Source organism: Mesoplodon bidens (assembly GCF_964165515.1).
Source record: "Mesoplodon bidens genome assembly, chromosome: 11".
Lineage (NCBI taxonomy): Eukaryota > Metazoa > Chordata > Mammalia > Artiodactyla > Ziphiidae > Mesoplodon > Mesoplodon bidens.
Window position 1 is genome coordinate 82,864,744 of NC_138167.1, and position 22,845 is coordinate 82,887,588.

Here is a 22,845-nt window from a genome sequence, read left to right on the forward strand (position 1 = left end):
ATCCCAAGCAGTTCACTTGTCACATTAGACCAGGAGGAATGGGTAATCCTATCACCAAGGGGCGTGCAATGTTGTATTCCTAATATTAACAAAATAGAAACTGTCAGCTTGATGCAGTTAGTGTGAGACTATTCTCAATTCATTTCAAGGTCTTGGAGTTCTTCTTTCAATATTCCTATGTTAGTATAGTATAACTTTTCCAGTAGTCCCTTGGCAGTGAGTAACTACATAGAAGGTGTACAGAGTGTTCTTTATACTTCATTTACTACCTTGTGTTTCCTAGTAGCAGGGCAAGTCAGTAAAACATGTTCATGGCTGCAAATTGTTAGTGTTTTGACTATAAGACTGCAAATGAATCTAGCCTTATTTTCCCTCTAAACAGTAAGACACACTCTCTTTTAATGGCAAAAGTTGCCTGAGATTACTCTTTTTATTTGATGACTAGGAAACCAGAAAACTTTAAACCTAGAGGCGTTACAAAATAATTTTTTGCACTCAGGAAAGGAATTCCCTGTGGGGTTCCTTTCAAGGGTTCCCCCAGAACATTTAAGTATTTGTTTATAGGCTTTTGACTACTTCACAGAGAGGTTGAAGGATAAAAATACCAGAAAGCTAAAATGTTAGTGTGAGAGCTGACATCTCTGAAAGTAAAATATAAGCCAATAGGAAAGTAAGGTTGATTCTCCAAATAGTATAATATTTGTACATTCAACTTTTCATGAACACGCTTTACAGAAAGTGAATCACGTGTATTTTTAGGTCAAAATTTGGGCACTGTAAGGATACAAAAATGAGTTTCTTTAACAGGTTTAAGCTGCTAGTTCTATAAATTGGGAAACAACAACTTAAATTTGACATTTTTCCTACTGTAAAATACTCCTTAGATATTCAAGGCATATCTCACTTTGCAGATTTTCTTATGAATATTTCCTTTTCAGTCCAGTAGCATTTGGGGGTCCATCCTGTGGATAGCTGGGAGCCTAGAGTCAGATCTCTGGATCTGGAAAGCCTAGTCTCCCTGTTTAATTGCTAAGATAATGGAATGAGTGGAGGCTGAAGCTACATGGAAAGAGAAAAGCTGAGGTTACAGATATCTGACTTCTGGTTCACAACCCCAGGTCTCATATCTCTGTGGTATTTCATTTGTGTCTTGCCAATTTTGTAAGAGCTGGAAATGTACTTCAATTTGTCTTAAAACAATTACATTCAGTAGAAGATAAGTTGTAATTTAAGTCCTGTTCCCTCTTATGAGGCGAATTTTAGTTACCAGACACATAAGTTTAAAATACAACACACACGGGCTTCCCTGGTGGTGCAGTGGTTGAGGGTCCGCCTGCCAATGCAGGGGACATGGGTTCGTGCCCCGGTCTGGGAGGATCCCACATGCCGCGGAGCGGCTGGGCTCGTGAGCCATGGCCGCTGAGCCTGCGCGTCCGGAGCCTGTGCTCCGCAACGGGAGAGGCCACAACAGTGAGAGGCCCGCGTACCGCCAAAAAAAAAAAAATAATAAAATAAAATAAAATACACACACACACACACACACACATACAGACAAGTATATAGATATATATAATAATTATTCCACAAGATGGAGGAAGCTCACAGCCATTTCAAATAGTGAGGAAGACAAGGTCTCTTAATCTTGGCATTCAAAACCTTAATACTATAATTGGAGCTTGAGTCATCTTAGCAATGTAAATATTTAATGGAATAAAATAGTACATGTGTGGGGATACAGAAGTAGTATGGTATTTGTTAATTCTTAATAAGATTTTTTAAATCATATGGAACTCTGATACTTTTTTAACTCTCTAGAGCTGTTTAGATAGAAAAAGCAGAGAAAATTATGGTTTCAAAAACTACAATATATTGTATATGGAAATGGAAAAATGATTACTTTTTCCTACTATTAAATATGTTATATATACAAACAATTATGAAATTTGTAAAAGTAAACACTGATCAAGTGTCTTTGTCCTTCAGTTTTTGCATCTCTAAGGGCACCAGTACCAGGCATGTAATTTAGCTGGCTCAGTCAGCTCTCAGAATTCCTGAAGGGCAATGGTTTCATTGTTTACCAGATAAGCCCCTAGTAGGCATTAAAATGAAAGGGAACATGGAATTGTCGTATTTCCATATGCTAAATAGAGGCTAAAGATCATAATTGTAGTATATTTATCTTCTAATTCTCATTTGTAATTTAATTCAATTCTCATAGGTAATAAAAAGAGAATTACACTTTGACACCTAACTTCACTAACATGCAAAGCAAAGAATTACAGCCTCTTTTGTCAAACAAGTAGGTTATTAGTGGCCTTGACACAAAGCCCCAATCATTCCTCAGACCTCCAAGAGTCCACTGTACTTATCACGATTAAAATATTTACTTCACTGTATTATTTGCTTACATATCCAGCTTTCCCTATCTGCTAAACTACTGATTTTTTAATGGCAGATACTGGGATAGTCACAATGTCTAACATATAGTGGGTTCAAAAAATCCCCAGTCAATATATGAATGAATTAATCAATGGCATTGAAAAAATAAGAGATTCATTTCAGATAATAATGTTAAAAATATCAATAATACTGACTGTTCTTGATTGTGTCACACATCTACATACATTTTCTCTTTTAATCCTCAAATACATGGAGCCACTACTATTATCCTTATTTTATAGGTAGGAAGCTATGTCTTTTTATTAAGGAATTTACCCAAGATTATTGAGAGCAGGGGTTGGAAACCCCATGTGTCTAATTCCAAAATTTATTCTCTTTATGTCACATTTATCTACATAATGCTAAGAAAAGAACCCAATTTAAAAATGGGCAAAGGTTGGGCTTCCCTGGTAGCGCAGTGGTTGAGAGTCCGCCTGCCAATGCAGGGGACACGGGTTCGCGCCCTGGTCCGGGAAGATCCCACATGCCATGGAGTGGCTAGGCCCGTGAACCATGGCCGCTGAGCCCGCGCGTCCGGAGCCTGTGCTCCGCAACGGGAGAGGCCACAACAGTGAGAGGCCCGCGTACTGAAAAAAAAAAAAAAAAAAAAAAAAGGGCAAAGGTTCAAATAGGTATTTTTCCAAAGAAGACATGCAAATGTCCAATAAGCCCATGAAAAGATGCTTGACATTCTTAGGCATTAGGGAAATGCAAATCAAAACCACAGTGAGATACTGCTTCACATCCACTAGGATGACTATAACCAAAAAGGCAGATAATAACAAGTGTTAATGAGGATGTAGAGAAAGTGGAACCCTCATACATTGCTGGCAGGAATGTAAAATGGTGCTGCTGCTGTCTGGCAGGTCCTCAAAAAGTTTAACATAGAGTTATTATATGATCCAGTGATTCTATTCCTCAGTATCTGCCCAAGTGAATTGAAAACATATGTCTACACAAAACCTTTTACATGAATGTTCATAGCAGCATTATTCATAGGAGCCAAAAAGTGGAAACAAAAAAAAACAAAAACAACAACAAAACAAACAAACAAAAAAAGTGGAAACAACCCAGTGTCCATCAACTGATGAATGAATAAACAAAATGTGGTATATCCATACAATAGAGTATTATCCAACCATAAAAAGGAATGCAGGGCCTCCCTGGTGGCGCAGTGGTTGAGAGTCCGCCTGCCGATGCAGGGGATGCGGGTTCGTGCCCCGGTCTGGGAGGATCCCATATGCCGCGGAGCGGCTGGGCCCGTGAGCCGTGGCCGCTGGGCCTGCGCGTCCGGAGCCTGTGCTCCGCAACGGGAGAGGCCACAACAGTGAGAGGCCCGCATACCACAAAAAAAAAAAAAAAAAAAAAAAAAAAAAGGAATGCAGTACTGATATATGCTAAAACGTAAATGAACCTTGAAAACAATATGCTAAGTGAGAGAAGCCAGACACAAAAGGCCACATATTGTATTATTCCTTTTATATGAAATGTCCAGAAAAAGCAAATCCATAAAGACAAAGTAGGTCAGTGGTTGCCAGGAGTTGGAGCTCAGGGAGGAATGGGGAGTGACTGCTTAATGGACACAGGTTTTCTTTTTGGGGCGATGGAAATTCTCTGGAATTAGATGATGGCAATGATTGCACAATTTTTTTGGATATTCTAAAAATCACTGAATTGCATGCTTTAAAATTGTTAAAATGATGAATTTTATGCTATGTGACTATAATCTCAATAAGAAAAAATCAAAAGCTAAAAAACAAACCAACCAATCCATGGCTGGTTATAAAGGAACTTTACAAAATGAATATATTTCTTTTCAAGTCCCAGTCATTAAGCTGACTGTTTTAAAAAGCAGTAGCTTTGGATGGATGGGTATTGAAGAAAACCAATTCTTTCAGTATCTGTGGTTGTTGTTTCTGGACATATTCAAATGATCACAGATGTGGTAATGACTGCTTTCTGATAGAGTTGCCAAACAAGCATAAGTTTTTAATATCAGTACTTCCACCTTAATCTTTCATATGAGCATACTCAATAATGAAGACTATGTTTTACAAGATTCACCTGGAAACAAGCAATTTTCCATATGAAAAGAAGCACCTGAATGAATTAATTCAACAACAAAAGACTATGGAAGAAAACATGCCCTAGCAACTGGCTTCTTGTACTATAATCAGGGGCTCATTTATCTTAAGTCAACTTTTGTAACACCCTCTGCACTGTAGAGAATACTGAGTGACAGTTAAACAGAACTGTCAAGAAAAAAGGAAAACAGTGGGAAATGTGAACTAGAATGAATTAAAAAAAAAAAAAAAGAAAGAAAGGAAGAAAAAACTTTTTATAAGAATGCAAAATAGTCGGTGACAAGGAATTTTCCTTTAAAATAGCCAAAAGCTATGTGAATATATTGAGCAAGTGAATGTCAATGTGGTGGAAAGTACTTAAAAACCCCCCACAGCATTTCTAATAGAATTTACCTGGTCCCCAACTAATTATAAAAACCCATCTAAATCCTCAAAGACATTGAACAGAACCCCCCACAAGACCTTCCTTCTTTCTTGCATCAAATGCTGCTTGACAGATAAGTTGCTTAGAAAATGAGTTCTAGTTTTTCCCTTCACTTAGTTTCTCAGGTTCTTGTCTGATAGTTTTAACAGCATAGGAGAAGTTATATATTGTTAATTCTACTTTTGCTATTTCTTTCTAAAATTATTCAAATTAAATAGATACTAAAAAATTGAAATTGATATGATCCCTTTTTCCCTCCAGAGATTTTATCATAAGAAGTTATTTTAGGTGTTTGTGGGAAGGAAAAAAACAAAATCTTCCTGATGACATCACTGTTCTAAGATGGAAGACTAATATTTTAGGACTCTCTTGGGAGTTCTGTTCCGTTTTGCCACTGATTTGTGTTGTGACCTTGGAAAAGTTTAAATATAAAAAGACAAGTGCAAAGTGAACTTAGGAAAACAAGACTTAACTGAGATCAAACGAAGAGCAAAGATGGAGTGGGTCACACGGCTATGTATGATAGCAACTGTCCCAGTGACTCAACACAGTAACGCAGGCAGTAATCGGGCTTGAAAGAAATTTCAGATGCCTTAGCTGTATAGTAAGATAGTTTCTTATATAGTATTTTAGGAAAGTCAAAGTCTGCCTATAAAAAAGAACTGCAGCAAGACTCTAATGATATTTGTTAATCTTCTCTTGTTCTATATCTTGAAGAAATTGTAGCTGTTATAGAGGAGAAAAGGAGTTAATTTGATATTATGAGGCAATTCCTTGGATACACTGAAATAAATGTCTTAAAATCAGAGTACCTTACTTTATTGCCATTGTACACATGCAAATCTGAAACCAAATTATGCATGTAACCTAACTATTCATTTGTAGGATTTATCCAAATAAATATACCTGTTGGACAGACATAATTTTTAAAAGCCCAGTAGTCAGAAATAATTCTTAAAACGCATTGGAGGGCTTCTCTGGTGGCACAGTGGTTCAGAGTCCGCCTGCCGATGCAGGGGACACGGGTTCGTGTCCTGGTCCGGGAAGATCCCACATGCCGCGGAGCGGCTGGGCCCGTGAGCCATGGCCACTGAGCCTGCGTGTCCGGAGGCTGTGCTCCACGACGGGAGAGGCCACAACAGTGAGAGGCCTGCGTACCACACACACAAAAAAAACCCATTGGAAACAAAAAGCAAATAAGAAATAGTACTATGTAAGGAAGTAATGATAGAAAAAAAATCACATAAATTGGTAATAGTATGATCTTATCTAAATGTAATCTTCATAAGCTTCCTGAGCATCACAATTTTTAGTTTAATGCTATTTTCACTTTTATGGCAGAAATATTTATTACAGTCCCCACAGGAAAGATAAAGTGCCTAATGAAACTGAAAAAAAGAAGCTAGTAGAATTAATCTTGTAAAAATACGAGACATTCAAAACCCATTTAGCTATATAAAGCGTGTTGAAATTCCACTTTTAGAAGTATATCCTCAAGTAGTCTAGACAGAAGAACGTTAGGTAACATGTGGAGGATAAGAAATGGCAGGTTAAAGGATACAATTTTTTTTAACTTATTTATTTAAATTTATTTATTTATTTTTGGCTGTGTTGGGTCTTCGTTGCTGCATGCAGGCTTTCTCTAGTTGCGGCGAGCAGGGGCTACTCTTCGTTGTGGTGCGCGGGCTTCTCATTGTGGTGGCTTCTCTTGTTGCAGAGCACAGGCTCTAGGCACACGGGCTTCAGTAGTTGTGGCACATGGGCTCAGTAGTTGTGGCCAGCGGGCTCAGTAGTTGTGGCTCGCGGGCTATAGAATACAGGCTCAGTAGTTGTGGCGCATGGGCTTAGTTGTTCTGCAGCATGTGGGATCTTCCCAGACCAGGACTTGAACCTGTGTCCCCTGCATTGGCAGGCAGATTCTTAACCACTGCACCACCAGGGAAGTCCCAAGGATACATTTTTAAAGAGTAAAGCCATGACTGTCACACAGATATAAAATAAACATGTGTCAACCATTTTACTTAACTCAGTAATTAATGAGGGACCAGTAAGACCTTATAACTGCTTCAAAGGAAAATTCGAAGAACCACACATACACTGGCAAATGAAGAAATATACAAAGAGGTGCAAAATAGGTCAATATGAAGGGCAATGATCAATTGCATTGTCAGACACAACTGATTTGCATTTCTATGGACAAGAGTTATTTGAATTATTATTTATTTTCTACAACTTACAGAGTTGTAAAATGGTTCAGTGATAATAAAAATGCAGAGATGGGCAGAAGACCTAAGTAGACATTCTCCAAAGAAGACATACAGGTGGCCAACAGGCATGTGAAAAGATGCTCAGCATCACTAATTATTAGAGAAATGCAAATCAAAATACAATGAAGTATCACCTCACACCAGTCAGAATGGCCATCATCAAAAAGCCTACAAATAATAAATGCTGGAGAGGGTGTGGAGAAAAGGGAACCCTCTTGCACTGTTGGTGGGAATGTAAATTGATACAGCCACTATGGAGAACAGTATGGAGGTTCCTTAAAAAACTAAAAATAGAACTATCATACGACCCAGCAATCCCATTACTGGGCACATACCCTGAGAAGACCATAATTCAAAACGAGTCAGGTACCACAATGTTCATTGCAGCTCTATTTACAATAGCCAGGACATGGAAGCAACCTAAGTGTCCGTCGACAGATGAATGGATAAGGAAGATGTAGCACATATATACAATGGAATATTACTCAGCCATAAAAAGAAACAAAATTGAGTTATTTGTAGTGAGGTGGATGGACCTAGAGTCTGTCATACAGAGTGCAGTAAGTCAGAAAGAGAAAAACAAATACCGTATGCTAACACATATATATGGAATCTAAAAAAAAAAAAAAGTCGTTCTGAAGAACCTAGGGGCAGGACAGGAATAAAGATGCAGATGTAGAGAATGGACTTGAGGACACGGGGAGGGGGAAGGGTAAGCTGGGACGAAGTTAGAGAGTGGCATGGACTTACATATACTACCAAATGTAAAATAGATAGCTAGTGGGAAGCAGCCGAACAGCACAGGGAGATCAGCTCTGTGCTTTGTGACCACCTAGAGGGATGGGATAGGGAGGGTGGGAGGGAGACGCAAGAGGGAGGGGATATGGGGATATATGTATATGTATAGCTGATTCACTTTGTTATAAAGCAGAAACTAACACACCATTGTAAGGCAATTATACCCCAATAAAGATGTTAAACAAACAAACAAACAAGCAAACAAAAAACTGAATCACTTTGCTGTACACCTGAAACTAACACAACATTGTAAATCAACTATGCTTCAGTTACAAAAAGAAAAAAAGGCAGAGATAACCCACAAAAGTATGCTAGCCAGGGTTTCCCTGGTGGTGCAGTGGTTGAGAGTCCGCCTGCCGATGCAGGGGACACGGGTTTGGGCCCCGGCCCGGGAAGATCCCACATGCCGCGGAGTGGCTGGGCCCGTGAGCCATGGCCACTGAGCCTGCGTGTCCGGAGCCTGTGCTCAGCAATGGGAGAGGCCACAACAGTGAGAGGCCCGCGTACCGCAAAAAAAAAAAAAAAAAAAAAAAAAAAAGTATGCTAGCCAGAACACTTAGTCTTTTTTTTTTTTTTTTTTGGCATGGGGTTGTGGGTGGGGGAAGGCAGCATTTCAAAGTTTATCTGAATTTTACCAAGCAAAAAGAACATTATTTGTTAATTAGGGAAATATGCAAAGAAAAGTATTCTGATAATGTTGATAATGTGGTTTCCCAAAACTTGCTACATTTGAACCTTATAAGCCCATTGTTATAAATAAAAGTAGACCCTATACCTGGACTCACAGAGAGAGATTTTCTTTATTCTAGGAAATCATCACTCTGAAGAGTAAGAGAGAATCCTACCTAAAATTTACTGAAGAACCCAAAATTTAAACTAAAGTGCTCACTTTAAAACCATTGTTGAGCTAATAGTACATTTTAAAACAATGGGATTATTTTAAAACCTTCTTTCATGTGGCTTTTAAATAAGGTTATGTTATTAACAATATTTTTTAACTCAAAAGTGTTTTGAAATTTATTTGGAAAGCCCAAAATGCTTTTCTCTGTCCTGGAGCAGTTTCTGCCTTCCTTTCTGCAGGGAAATTGGTTTGGAAAGTTTGTTTTTGCTTTGTTTTGTTTTTGGTTTTGACCAATCATCTAATTTCACAGAAAGCGCCATGATGAATGTTGAAAGGTAAACCACAAAACGTGATTTTAGTTCTTAGTTCTACAAAACAGAGGTCTGCTGAAACACATCTTTACGAAATCTTAAAATTAATGTCCACAATTTGGAGTACACAGATTTAGTAGCATTTGGAAATTTTGTGTGTGTGGATTCACGCTTCTGAATACTACTTCAACTCCTGATTTCATATGATAAATAGCATGCACAATGGCACAGAAAAACTGCCATTTAGATATATAAATAAAAGCTTTGGGGGCATACAAAGTTTTGCACGTGAAAAAATTCAAATAAGCCAGCAACCTGAATCTAAAAATTGACCTGAATCATTAGGCTATGCACAGTGTTCTCACTTACCATTCTTTATAAATTAAAACTAACTGTTTAAAAGCCATCACACTACATAATATTACTATCTATCCCTACCAAATCATATCTAATAGGGAGAGCCCATAACAAAAGGGAGGCTATTCACAAAGAGCAAATCTTTAATTAGAATTCATTTACATTCCTGTTATCTCCATTTGCAAATTTATTCAGGGGAGTGTCTGATAAGTTAAGAGGTGTTAACACTTGCAGTGACCCAGAAATGCCCCTAGGAGGCATCAGAATTTTCAGTGTACAGACAGATTTTACACTGAACCAATGAGAATCTAAAAGTATTCTCTACCAGTACATGCCCTGAACTTATTCATGCCAGGTATGGGAAATGGGGGCCAATCTTCCTATATTCACCCATCTTGAAAACTGCTAGGTTTCTCCCAGAGGAATAGGACAAAGAATCCATTCAAGAACTTAATACCCTTGAAATGGCTCACTTTGAGTCCAAACCAGCCTTTGTCCCAAGGAGCTCTTCAAGGACAAATTGGTTTGAAACATACCAATATTATTTAAGTAACACACTGAAGAGATCTGGCCAAAGTAGATCTCTCAAAAATCCTACTCCCCAGGGTCTTTAGAATAGTATAGTTTAAGGATTAAGATGGTGGCTCTGGAGTCAGACTGCTAGAATTCAAATAGCTCCACCACTTACTGGCTTTGTGACCTTGGGCAAATTACTTAAACTCTTTGGGCTTCAGTTTCCTCATTTATGAAATGGAAGTAATAATTATACCTACCTTATTCTTGTGTAAATCCAATGAATTAATATTTATACAATGCCTAGAACAGTGCCTGGTACATAGTTAAGTGCTAATCAATATTAACTACTACTATTAATTGTTATTATTTATCATCATCATTATCATCATCTTCTTCTTCATCTTTATTGTTCCCATTTCCCTCCCTGACTAATCCATGTTCCTTGGGCCTACAGTAGTTCTCCCAGATCAACTATAGATGACCACTCTATGTAACATCATATTTACCAATATTCCTTGACCAGAAGCACTCTGGACAAAGCTGAATGTCTTTCAATCCTACTCTGCCCAAAATCCTGCTCTGTGACAAACAAAAGTACCCTATTCCCACTTCAAATGAATAATTAGCACCCTGCTTTCTTGGGAAGTTTTTAAAATGGAACTAAACTCAATAACTAAGGTTCTCAATGCTCATTTGAATATACATTGGCTGAATTAAAAAAATTAACATATTGATTGAAAACCTATTATATGCCAGTTACTGGGGATTCAAAGAAATTTAAGCCACAGTTTCTTCCCTGCAAGAGTTTAGTGGAGAGAGGTATATAAACACGATTACCATACAGTGTACTTACATGCAGTTTTCCTATGAAATGTGTATTGGCTTCATGCATGTTTTTTGTTTTTTTTGTTTTTTTTCCAGGTTTGTCAGCCAGAGCAAGGTTCTTGGCAAAATAGTGAAGTAGGCACAGTTTGTCTTTGGCTCCTTCCCTCTCCCCTTTAGACATTCCCTTTCCTTCCACCAGGAAACTACTTCCCTCCTTTAAGCAACTCAGTACAGTTTTAGGATTGAAAACAGATGGTTATAATCCCTGCTGATATGTTTGTTGCTAATAATTTAAGGATTTACGCCTTCTGAGCTTAAGTACATTTTTGTAGGGAGCTCTTGAACCTAAAGCACCATTCAGAAGCTAAAGGAATGAGTCCCAGTAGGAAGAATTTCAGGCAACAGGCTGACAGGGAAGCCTCTCATGGCTGATTTTCATTCTTTGCTCATAATTGTTTCTGCTCTATACCTCTTTATTTTTTTGCCCATGCTTTCTTACAAGTCCCGTTTTCTCTAGTGTTAAAGTATAGACCAAGGAATAGACTGTAGAGCTTTTCAACTTCTTACATTCTTGCTATATATATTATTGGGCAAGGGTTTGGAATACTCGGGCTTCAGCCTATTTTATCTATCCCATTCTGACAGTATGTTTCTAGCCCCCTTTTACCAAACTCAATTATTATGCTTCATATTCACCATAGAACTCCCACTTCTTCTGTTAAATTAAAGCATGCAAACCTTTAATAGGGGTAGAGGAATATTTTATTTGTTAATGAAAAGACATGTTTTCCTCACAATGCTTTCTATTCAAAGGTTTATGCTGTAGCATTGTTGTGCCTGTTTTTGCCCTGCTTAAGAGGAGCAGGTTCTAACAGGCTAGCCTTTATTAGAATTTATCTCTTTTCATGCATAAGAAGTTCATTCTTTTAGAAGTTAATCCTTTTCTCTAAAAGGGACATACTATCTCTTTAGAAATTAAATCAGATTTTTGCCTTTACATTTTGTCTTAAGGTGCTACAAAGCATTGTTCCACTTTCTAAATCATTACTTTGTCACAGCTAAATGGAGGTCCGTGAATTGCCACAGCTGCCTTTAAGTGGGCATTTTTCTTAGGTTCATAGAATAGGCACTGTTTGTATCCTTTTTTCACAAACATTTTTTAAAGTTCCAATGATGGTATGAAAGAATATTCATTTCCCACTGGAATTCAAAGAATGAAAATAAAATCATGTATATGTAAACAATAATGGCACAAGAGCTCAAGGAAATTAGTCAATTGATGAAATTCAGGAATTTCTGAATATTTAGCTGTGAAATCTTTTTTTCCGCTAACTTTCTTTACAGAGTTTAGTAGGACATGAACAATAGTTGGTCCTTTCTTTCTTGGAAAGCAGTTGGGAAGTAAATTTTATCAGACATTCACAAAACAATTCAGTTAATTTGAGTCCTTCAAAGCTTTAACCAGATTGATTATTCGCTTTGATAATTCCATTATGGTGAATGTCTGTGGTGAGCATCACCAGATGATGAAATATACCTTTATTTGGAAGGCAGGTGCTAGCATGACAGTCTACAATTACTTTAGTCACAAGCAATCGGGAAAATGCAGTTCCGAAGGAGGAAAACAGTAGAAGAAAAATCAGAAAGAATACAATCTAGTTTAGGTATAGTCATTATTGACAAATGCAAATCCATCTTCAGAGACTATTAACATTTATTTTTCATTTGTGCCACATCGGGTAGAAGACATATTCTCCTAGCTCTCCCTTGTTTGAAGTTCACATCATTTGGAAACATGCTGCATTGGAGAGATGCCAACAGGACCCAGCCATATGACATTTAGGTCTTATCTGCTAGCTCAGAAAGGATTATGGATAGTTGCCTACAACCAGGCAGTATTCACAATACAGAGCAGCAGGGCTTACAATCATAGAACCTTAAGACTAGAAGGACCTTACAAGTTGTCAAAGCCAATCTTCCATCTAATGTTTAAATATTCTACAACATCTTGGTAAGTGATTGTCCAACCCATATGCTTGACATGGCAAACAACCAGATTCTCACAGATTCTCTCTTGCCATGGCCAATTTCCTCAACTCTATGTTTGCTGACTACTAGAAGGCCTTCTGCCCCAAAGGGAACAATTAAAAAGCAGCTTTTCGGGCTTCCCTGGTGGCACAGTGGTTAAGAATCTGCCTGCCAATGCAGGGGACACGGGTTCAAGCCCTGGTTCAGGAAGATCCCACATACTGTGGAGCAACTAAGCCTGTGTGCCACAACTACTGAGCCTGTGCTCTAGAACCTGTAAGCCACAACTACTGAAGCCCATGTACCTAGAGCCCGTGCTCTGCAACAAGAGAAGCCACCGCAATGAGAAGTCTTCACACCTCAATGAAGAGTAGCCCCTGCTCGCCACACCTAGAGAAAGCTCAAGCGCAGCAATGAAGACCCAACAGAGACAAAAATAAATAAATAAATAAAAATAATAAAAAAGAAAGCAGCTTTTCTAAGCAAGATGTGTATCTTCTAATGACGGATTTGAAAGAATTGTTTCCTCATTTTGCACCCACCTAGATTCTTACTTCTATAGCCTTATATGTGAAGGAGTGGTATTTTCTCTTCCATGTCTATTTGCCTCTAATATATAATATTTGTCAAAGTGCACAGGTATTAATAAGCAAGTTGTTCCAGTAATTCCTTAAATTACTGGTTCAAAGTTTGTATGATTTCCTCCTTGTAAGATAAATATGCTAAAAATGACTTGCAAGTAGGTTAATATTAGTAACAAATAAATACTATTAGACATGAGGCTGAAAACTTGGCCTCTGTGCACTGGTGCTGAATCAAATCTTGGAAACAGAGTTTTGGGTGAAGTAGAAAAGAATAGCTTTATTGCTTTGCCAGGCAAAGAGGGACACAGCGGGCTCATGCCTCTCAAAAGTGTGTGTCCCATGGGGCTTCCCCGGTGGCGCAGTGGTTGGGAGTCCGCCTGCCGATGCGGGGGATGCAGGTTCGTGCCCCGGTCTGGGAAAATCCCACTTGCCGCAGAGCAGCTGGGCCCGTGAGCCATGGCTGCTGAGCCTGCACGTCCAGAGCCTGTGCTCCGCAACAGGAGAGGCCACAACAGTGAGAGGCCCGCGTACCACAAAAAAAAAAAAAAGAAAAAAGTGTGTGTCCCAACCTGGGAGGATTTGGTGAGGAGTTTTATAGCAATGGTTCAAGGGCGGAATTGTTGATAAGGGTCAGGGTGTGTGCAGGGCCTGCACTCCTTTAATCTGGCCTCAGGTAGTCTCTTGATAAGCTTCTCTGGAATGAAGAATGCTAACATCTTCCATTTGTTGGGAATTTTAGTTCTGTAAAGAGCTTAAAGATATTGTTATGTGTGTCCCTTGAGGCAGAAGCAGGACCCTGCCCCAAGGCTGCACTACTGTTTCTTGGCTGCTCCTCCCTTATCTTTGCATCCCCTCCATTCCTTGATTAGCAACTGTTTGGACCTGCCCTTTGGAACTCAGGGGAGGTCATGGAGGCTGAAGTCTATTCCCTGCAAACAAAAAACAGGGAACACATAAAGGCTTTCATGCCCAGGAGTCCCACAGGGTCTTGCTTGGTTTCAGATATAGGTAGGAAAACTTTTGACATCAACAGAGAAACATACTCTCAGCATAACAAAGGAGTTTATGAAATTCATAGAATATCCAAAATGCCAAGGTATTATCTAAGAGGTATACCTCTTAGATAATTAGGAGTTGTAGTTTTTTTGTTGAAATAGATTTCTCATTTTCCAATTATAAAGCCAGGCATCACTCTTCTTCAACTAAGCCTTAAATACATAATCCCATTTTCCTGCTCTTTATCTAGCTTATGTTTCTGTACCAAATAAGAGCTATGTTTAACTTGTTACTAAATTTTCCTTTTTCTGTTTTGGTGTTTTTTTTTCAATGAAGATCTAGTTTTACTTGCACATTTTTCACGAGCATCAAATAGTGGGTGATCTTTCAAGCTTGAACTGTAACAGTTGTATTGCTGAGGAAGGATTTCTTGTTTCAAATGGTCTAGGTAATGATTTACAGCTATTTTTGGTAATTCTCAAAATGACAGCTCCTTGAATTTTTCTGTGTGCAGAAATATTTGCTGGGCTGGCATCTTTCAGACCCTGGGAGGTTCATCCCAATCCTTGGCATGCAGGAATGAGGGAATGCTCTGAAATCTTTACTCCAGAGGGAACTGACCTGTCCACATTATCTTGTGATACATGTGAATGTTTGATGAGGTTTCCCTAAATGTCTGTGGCCTCCTGAGGCCTGGAATTTGTGGGCCAGGACTAACCTATGAGTTGGGTGAAATTACATATAGGCCCTGGGCATTCCAAGACCAAACCAGATAAACTGACTTATAATGATAGTTTAGTTCCTCTAAAGAAAAGTAGCAATAATTTGCAGCATCTATGTTTATATAGTATTCAATAACTGGTTGTTTTAAAAGTAGGAAGGATACAAAAAAGCAATAAAATAAAAACTAAAAACCTTTTAAAATTCCAAACATTATCAGAAAATACATTTGACTGCCATTGGCTGTTGGAAGGTATAAGCTGGGGTAAAAATTTTGGAAAAGAAATAATAAAGGAGGGAGAAGAAACAACATAACAGACAAGATAGGAGATAAAAGGAAATCTTTTAAAAGAGAGGAAAATAAAGTATATATAATATACCTTTCAATCACTTCCTTACTCAAAAATCTTCAATGGATCTTCAGTATTACAGGATAAATTCATCATTCTTAAGTTATTTAATGTATTCTGTGGTCTAGATAGAACCTACTTATTCAGCACATGTCCTCTGGTTTACTTACTGAGTATTCAGAATATTCCTTTGGGGTTATCTTCTTGTCTTTGTTCCCTAAGGAAAATCCTAGGTACTCTTCAAGACACAACCTCAGTGACCGCACTTAAGAGTTTTATACAGATAGTAATTATTGACCTTGGTCTCTACTATATTTACTTTGGACTTCTTAACATTGTTTCAAATGCCCTCCTCGGATAGTATTCCATATAATCTCCTTAACAGCAATGATGAATTAGGGATGGTTTATTCTAGGAACTTTGACTCTAATTCTATCAAATATTTGTATCCTGGGTGTTTTGTATGTAGTGGTTTGTTTTTTATTTTTTCACAGGTTATTATAGAATTTAGACAGTTACAAAACTGCTTTTTCTGCTAATCTTCATTATGCTACTAACTTGTGCCAGCTACATAAGTATGCCTTTGCTTCACTAAATTCTTCAACTTTGGAAGATTTTTCTTATTCATTTTTTTCAAAAGAGTCCATTTTGTTTGAAATCAGGATCTAGTACAAGTAAACAAAGAATCATCCATCTTTTACTGAGAGCCTTTAAAGAATCTTACCATTCAAATCTAGAATATGACACAAATGAACTTATCTACGAAACAGAAACAGACCAGACTTGTGATTAGCAAGGGGGAGGGGGGTTGAAGAGGGAAGAAGTTGGAGTTTGGGGTTAACAGATACAAACTATTAGATATAGAATGGATAAACAAGGTCTTACTGTATAGCACAGTGAACTATATTCAATATCCTGTGATAAACCATAATGGAAAATATAAAAAAGAATATACATATATATGCACATAACTGAATCACTTTGCTGTACAGTAGAAATTAACACAGCATTGTAAACCAACTATATTTCAATTAAAAAAGAATCTTACCATGCAGAAGTTATTTGATAGAATTTCTATCTTTTTCATTATGATAAGGAATGTTGAATTTAAAATGTTTAATAAAAAGCAGTTGGACTGGAGCATTTCTACCAGAATATATGAAAAATTAGATATCCAGGAGCTAGGATGAAAAGACCTCATTCTTACAGAGCAGTAGAAATTGAATTCCTGCAGATCTCCAAATTTAAGTGCAAATTTGTCTTTAGCTCTTGCCTGGACATGTGAATAGTGATGTATGGTAAACTCTTACAACTCCATGGGACTTTATGTATAAACAGCTCCTAGCAGACATACTCACAAAGAGAAGCCCAGGAAAATAGGTAACTATAACTCACCTTACACTTGGGCATTCCAAGAGCAAAACCAATAAGTTGAATCTATAATATTAGCTGAGTTTCTATAAAGAAAATCAACAAAAGTTTTTGCAACAGCATTGTACTCTGAGTCAATTCTACCATTTAAAAAATCTATATCCTGGCTAATCCCTAAGAACGAAAAGGACAGCTATAATTCATTTTCATTAAGCACAAAAACCTTACTTTACAATACATAGAAATTAAATTTAGCAAGATGGCCACCAAAATGATTATTTATGAAATTTCCCAGATTATAACTCTTAGGCCTCATGTGATTCATTCACAAGTAGGCTGTTGTCCTCCAAGCCCTGAATAAATCCTGCACTTGAACTTTATGTGTGCATAAAAGTCTACAGTAGTCATGTAACACACTTGGATAATGCATATGCTATTTTCAGAGTTCCTCTACCTGTAGAACCAAAGACATATATACCAAGGGAATGAAAAGAGAAAGGGGATCCTGGATAAGATAACACAACTTACTCAAGTGTTAAATTAGGTCCCGCAATAGTACATCAATGTACTGGTTTTGGTTATTTCCACATTTGTTGAACTCTAAGATGCATTTTGTTTCTGGCCACTCTAAGTACATGTTGTTTTTAGTAGTTCCTTTATCATCACAGTCAGAATATTTTGGATGTATTAAAATAAACTTTGTTCACAGATTTCCCCTAGCCTCCTAGCACTGCAGCTTGGTTAATTTTGTTTCCTCTTCCTGGAAAGTCTCTTCCCTTCTGCCTGTCAGAAATACTGCCCAACTTCAAGAACCGTCTCAAAACCCAGTCCCTCTCATGAAGTCCTCAACAACTGCTAATCTATGGTGATTTCTGCATCCTTTGAATTCCAACATCATTTTGTTTCTTAGGTATTTATTTACTGTCTTGTTTATCTGTAATTTTTTTCTACGTAAATTTTTTTTCCAGCTACATTATACTTTGCTTAAAGACAGAAATCATGTTTTGTAATGCTTTGTGTACAAAACATTGCCTAACATAGCAACTCTCTCTTGTAGATATTCATTAAATAATTGTTGACTGGTTGATATAATTTATTACCTTTATGCTGATTTACCTCTTACACTGTTTCTCAAGAAAACAACAACAATACCTCATAGATCTAAATTTGAGAATCCCATTCTGAGCTGCTTTACAAAACGTTCATTTGTACAGTCATGACATCATGTATCAATAAATGCATTTTGCTACTGGAATTCAGGGCAATACTTAGTTATTAGGAACTATCCCAGATGATCCCAAGTATTAATTTTTTGAAATTATTTAGGACTTTATGAGAGGGACTGGGTTTTGAGATGGTTCTTGAAGTTGGGCAGTATTTCTGACAGGCAGAAGGGAAGAGACTTTCCAGGAAGAGGAAACAAAATTAACCAAGCTGCGGTGCTAGGAGGCTAGGGGAAATCTGTGAATGTGTGGGGACTTCCCTGGTGGCGTAGTGGTAAAGAATCCGCCTGCCAATGCAGGGGACACGGGTTCTATCCCTGGTCTGGGAGGATCCCACATGCCGCAGAGCAACTAAGCCCGTGCACCACAGGTACTGAGCCTGCGCTCTAGAGCCTGCGAGCCACAACTACTGAGCCCACGAGCCACAACTACTGAAGCCTGTGCATCTAGAGCCTGTGCTCCACAACAAGAGAAGCCACTGCAGTGAGAAGCCTGAGTACCGCAATGAAGAGTAGCCTCCACTCACCGCAACTAGAGAAAGCCCGTGTGCGGCAATGAAGACCCAACGCTGCCAAAAAAATAAATAAATAAATTTTTAAAAAAGAAATTATTGGTGAGATAATACAAAAAATATTAAAATTCTCATAAAACTCTCAGATCCCAGATAATTCCACTAAAGTATTCCTCCCTGTGAGAAATACTATTTTAAAAACCCTCAACTACTCTGAATTGTGGGATTAAAAGAAAATGCCCAGTCATTATGACAAAATGTGTTCAAAGCCTTAAAAATATACAAATGTTGACTGTTCAATTTTACCTCTAGAAAACACATTCCTAATAAAGATGTACACAAATTGTTAGCTACAAGGATATTCATTATAGAATTAAAATATAGTATGTAAAAATATTTTAAAGCCTAAATGGCAAAAAATAGGTGATTGGTCAAATAAATTTTACATCATACAAGGGAGCCATTAAAATGTGTGCTGTACAAGAATATTTAATGACATGAAATGATGATCTCAATCCAAAAAAGAAGTTTTAAATATAATTGTGTTTTTTTAAATTTTATTAAATATAATTTTATTTTTAAAGTACCTCAAATATATGCTTCAAGTGTTGATAATGATGTCACTTTGTGATGGGATTACAGATTTCTAAGTTTTCTATATTGAAGATGTATTAATTCTGTGTAAAGAATAAAATAATTTAAAGGTACTAAAAATTTAAGTAGGGCTTCCCTGGTGGTGCAGTGGTTAAGAATCCGCCTGCCAATGCAGGGGACATGGGTTTGAGCCCTGGACCGGGAAGATCCCATGTGCCATGGAGCAACTAAGCCCGTGCACCACAACTACTGAGCCTGCGCTCTAGAGCCTGCAAGCCACAACTACTGAAGCCCGTGTGCCTAGAGCCCGTGCTCCGAAACAAGAGAAGCCACCACAATGAGAAGCCCGCACACTGCAACGAAGACCCAACGCAGCCAAAAATAAATAAGTAATTAAAAAAACAGAAACAAAATACAAAAAACAACAAAAAACAAAACCAAAAAAATTTAAGTAAATGCCTAGCCAGTATCTCAGAATTGCTCATTAGGGTCACATATCCTACAGCCAAGGATATGAATTAACAACAAGACAAACTAAAGAAAGGATCTTTCATCTTGATGACTAACTTCTTAGCAAAAATGAATGAATGTCATATGGCTAAAGCCAACCAATGAGATGAGGTTGTGGGAAGAGTGTTCTTTCCTAGCATTGTTTGTGCTCATAGCGCTTACTTATTTTTGTTTGCAGGTCCATGGAAAGTGTATGTGTAAGCACAACACAGCAGGCACCCACTGCCAACATTGTGCACCTTTATACAATGACCGCCCCTGGGAGGCAGCTGATGGCAAAACAGGGTCTCCAAAAGAGTGCAGAAGTAAGTACCAAACACACAGACTCAAAGCGTTCTTTGTAAAGTAAACATCCATGGACTCCTTGTTGTCTCTAGAAACACAATATAAAGTAGTGGCCCATATCAAACATAAACCATATCACTGCCCACTGTAACTTCAGCCATTTGGAAACAATTACTGCTTGCAAAATCACCGATATACTATTTTGCCAAGAATGTGTTGCCCATTTGCTGGGACACTACGTGGGACCTAAGCACCCTCCCTGAGACTTTGACATAATAAAACATGGCTAGACGCAAGAGCAACTGAGGATTAGAATGTGCAGTTACCATCATAGCTGAGATATTGAATTATAATCATGAAAATAGCTATCTTGAATTCAGTTCTCAAAACAACCCTATAAAGTAGGTGGTGTTAATCCCATTTTAGAGATCAGGAAACTGAGGCTCAATAAGATTAAGTAACTTGCCAAAGTTAGTAAATGATAGAGTCAGGACTTGATCCCTGCTCTTCAGACTCCAAATTAAATGCTTTTTTTCTGTAATACCATAATGCCTTTCTTTTCACTTATGATACTTGTAGTGACAAATTAGATTTAAAACTAAGCCAATTCGTCAAGAATGAGACTAACATTGCCATGGCTAACTTTGGGTTTGAGGTTGGAGATTAGATAGAAGGGTAAAAAATATGGGAACATGAATCATTTTTTTCTTTGCAATTCAAAATGAAATATACATGAAATAGAAATACACATGCACAGAGAAATACACATGCCCGTAACAACTTTTACACTCACAGACTTCAGTTTTACTAGGATTTAAAGGCAAGTACAGTGGGTAAAATTGTGAGAAGTCTCTTCCCTTACATAATTTGGAATCATAACTGATTTATTTTAGTTTCTAGGAAATGTAAAGGATTTCCTCTAAGCATAAGTCTTAAATTATCTTACAATATGCTTTTTAAAGACTATGAGTCTGGTCAAAATATCATAACACATCAAGGAAACAATGAAAAACAATAGCACAAACATTTTCAAATGCAGTTGACCTCCAGAAAAAAGTCTGGATCCTTATTCAAATCACTCATCAAGAGAATCTAAAGAATTTCTCCTAAATTCCTAGAGTGCCATTCTGGCCCTTTCCACCAAAACCAGCTGCATATCTAAATACATATAGAACACAGAGACTTGTCACTTGGCACTATTGACTGATAATCTTAGAAATGCCTTTGAGAAGTTGTTATATAAGAAACTCTGCAAGCCTCTTCTATAAGAAAATTAAGGCTTCTATAGGAGACTACCTCTACTCACCAGTACAGCAATAGCTGAGGAATAGTACTTCATGAAAGGTAAATCAATCTATCTGCCAAGTTACTAACCCCTGTCCACCAGAAGGTTCCTTCTAGGCTCGGAGGAAGGAGGGAGGGAAGGAGGGGAGAAAGAGAAGAAAGGAAGGAAGAAAGGAAAGCAGCTACTGAAGGCCAGAGGAAACAGGGTGAAAGAGTTCTTAATGTATAAATGTTTTTATACTGTTTTGAATCTTGTACTGTGAAAATGTATACTACTCAAAAAACTAAAATTTTTTTAATGGAAGCATAGTTGATTTACAATGTTGTGTTAATTTCTGCTGTACAGAGAAGTGATTCAGTTATACATACATATAGATGTATGTACATATATATACATTCTTTTAAAAATATTCTTTTCCATTACGGTTTATCACAGGATATTGAATATAGTTCCCTGTGCTGCACAGTAAGACCTTGTTGTTTATCCATTCTATATATAATTGTTTGCATCTGCTAACCCCAAACTGCCACTCCATCCCTCCCCCATCTCCCCTCCCCCTTGGCAACCACAAGTCTGTTCTCTATGTCTCTGAGTGTGAAAAAACTAAATTTTTAAAAATTAGGAATCAGCTTACCCTACTTTTAACTGCCTGAATATTAGAGAACCTGTCATTTTATTTTTAATTCTTTGTTTTCCTCCCATGCTTCTTTTTCCCAGCCTGCAAGTGCAATGGACATGCTGATGCCTGTCACTTTGACATTAAGGTGTGGGAGGCATCAGGGAATCGTAGTGGTGGCGTCTGCAATGACTGTCAGCACAACACAGAAGGTCAGCATTGCCAACGATGTAAGCCAGGCTTCTACCGGGACCTCCGAAGACCTTTCTCTGCCCCAGATGCTTGCAAATGTAAGTGAATTAATGGTTACTGGAAAAAAAAAAAAAGGTTGATTTGTACAAAAGAGATGACTCTCCATCCTTCATTTGCTCACACATGGGAGAGAGGTCATGAAATTCTCAGACAATCCACTCACACACATCAGTTAACTTCATTAATAAGGAGTAAGAATTTTCAATCTGTTAGGTGGAAACAGTACAATATTCATAAAAACAATGTCCTTTCTCACTCTCCATGAAGTAAAATTGTTTCCTATAGCACCACATTTTGGAAAACAAGATGACTAATAAAAGAGAAAAAAGAATGATGAAGAGGGAGATATATTTAAGATCATCTTAAGACCAAACATATGAGTAGGACGCAGACAATAATGGACTCAAATAGATGAAAGAAAGAGTGGTTATCTGCATTTGGGTCATTCTCGTGTTCATCTCTGCAGTGAATTTGAACACCTGAAAAATGACAGGTTTTGGTTTCATTGTGGACGCAGTTTGGTTGACTCTGCTCTAATGTAGCAATGTATCATAAATGAATTTAGAACATAACAATAATTCCCTACTCTTCCCCCAAATACTAAACTGTTACAGAATGGTTCTGCTTTTTTGTTGGTATAACTCCAAGAAGAGGTTTA

At 37.7% G+C, this 22,845-nt stretch overlaps 1 protein-coding gene across 3 annotated transcripts in view; it reads left to right on the forward strand.

Moving 5' to 3' along the window:
- NTN4 (netrin 4) overlaps nucleotides 1–22,845 on the forward strand; it is a 112,403-nt gene that overhangs the window by 47,517 nt on the left and 42,041 nt on the right. For all 3 annotated transcript variants that reach the window (XM_081248720.1, XM_081248718.1, XM_081248719.1), the window contains exons 4-5: nucleotides 19,928–20,054; nucleotides 22,037–22,225. In XM_081248720.1, the coding sequence (XP_081104846.1) occupies nucleotides 19,928–20,054; nucleotides 22,037–22,225 (316 nt within the window). The remainder of the gene's footprint in view (nucleotides 1–19,927; nucleotides 20,055–22,036; nucleotides 22,226–22,845) is intronic.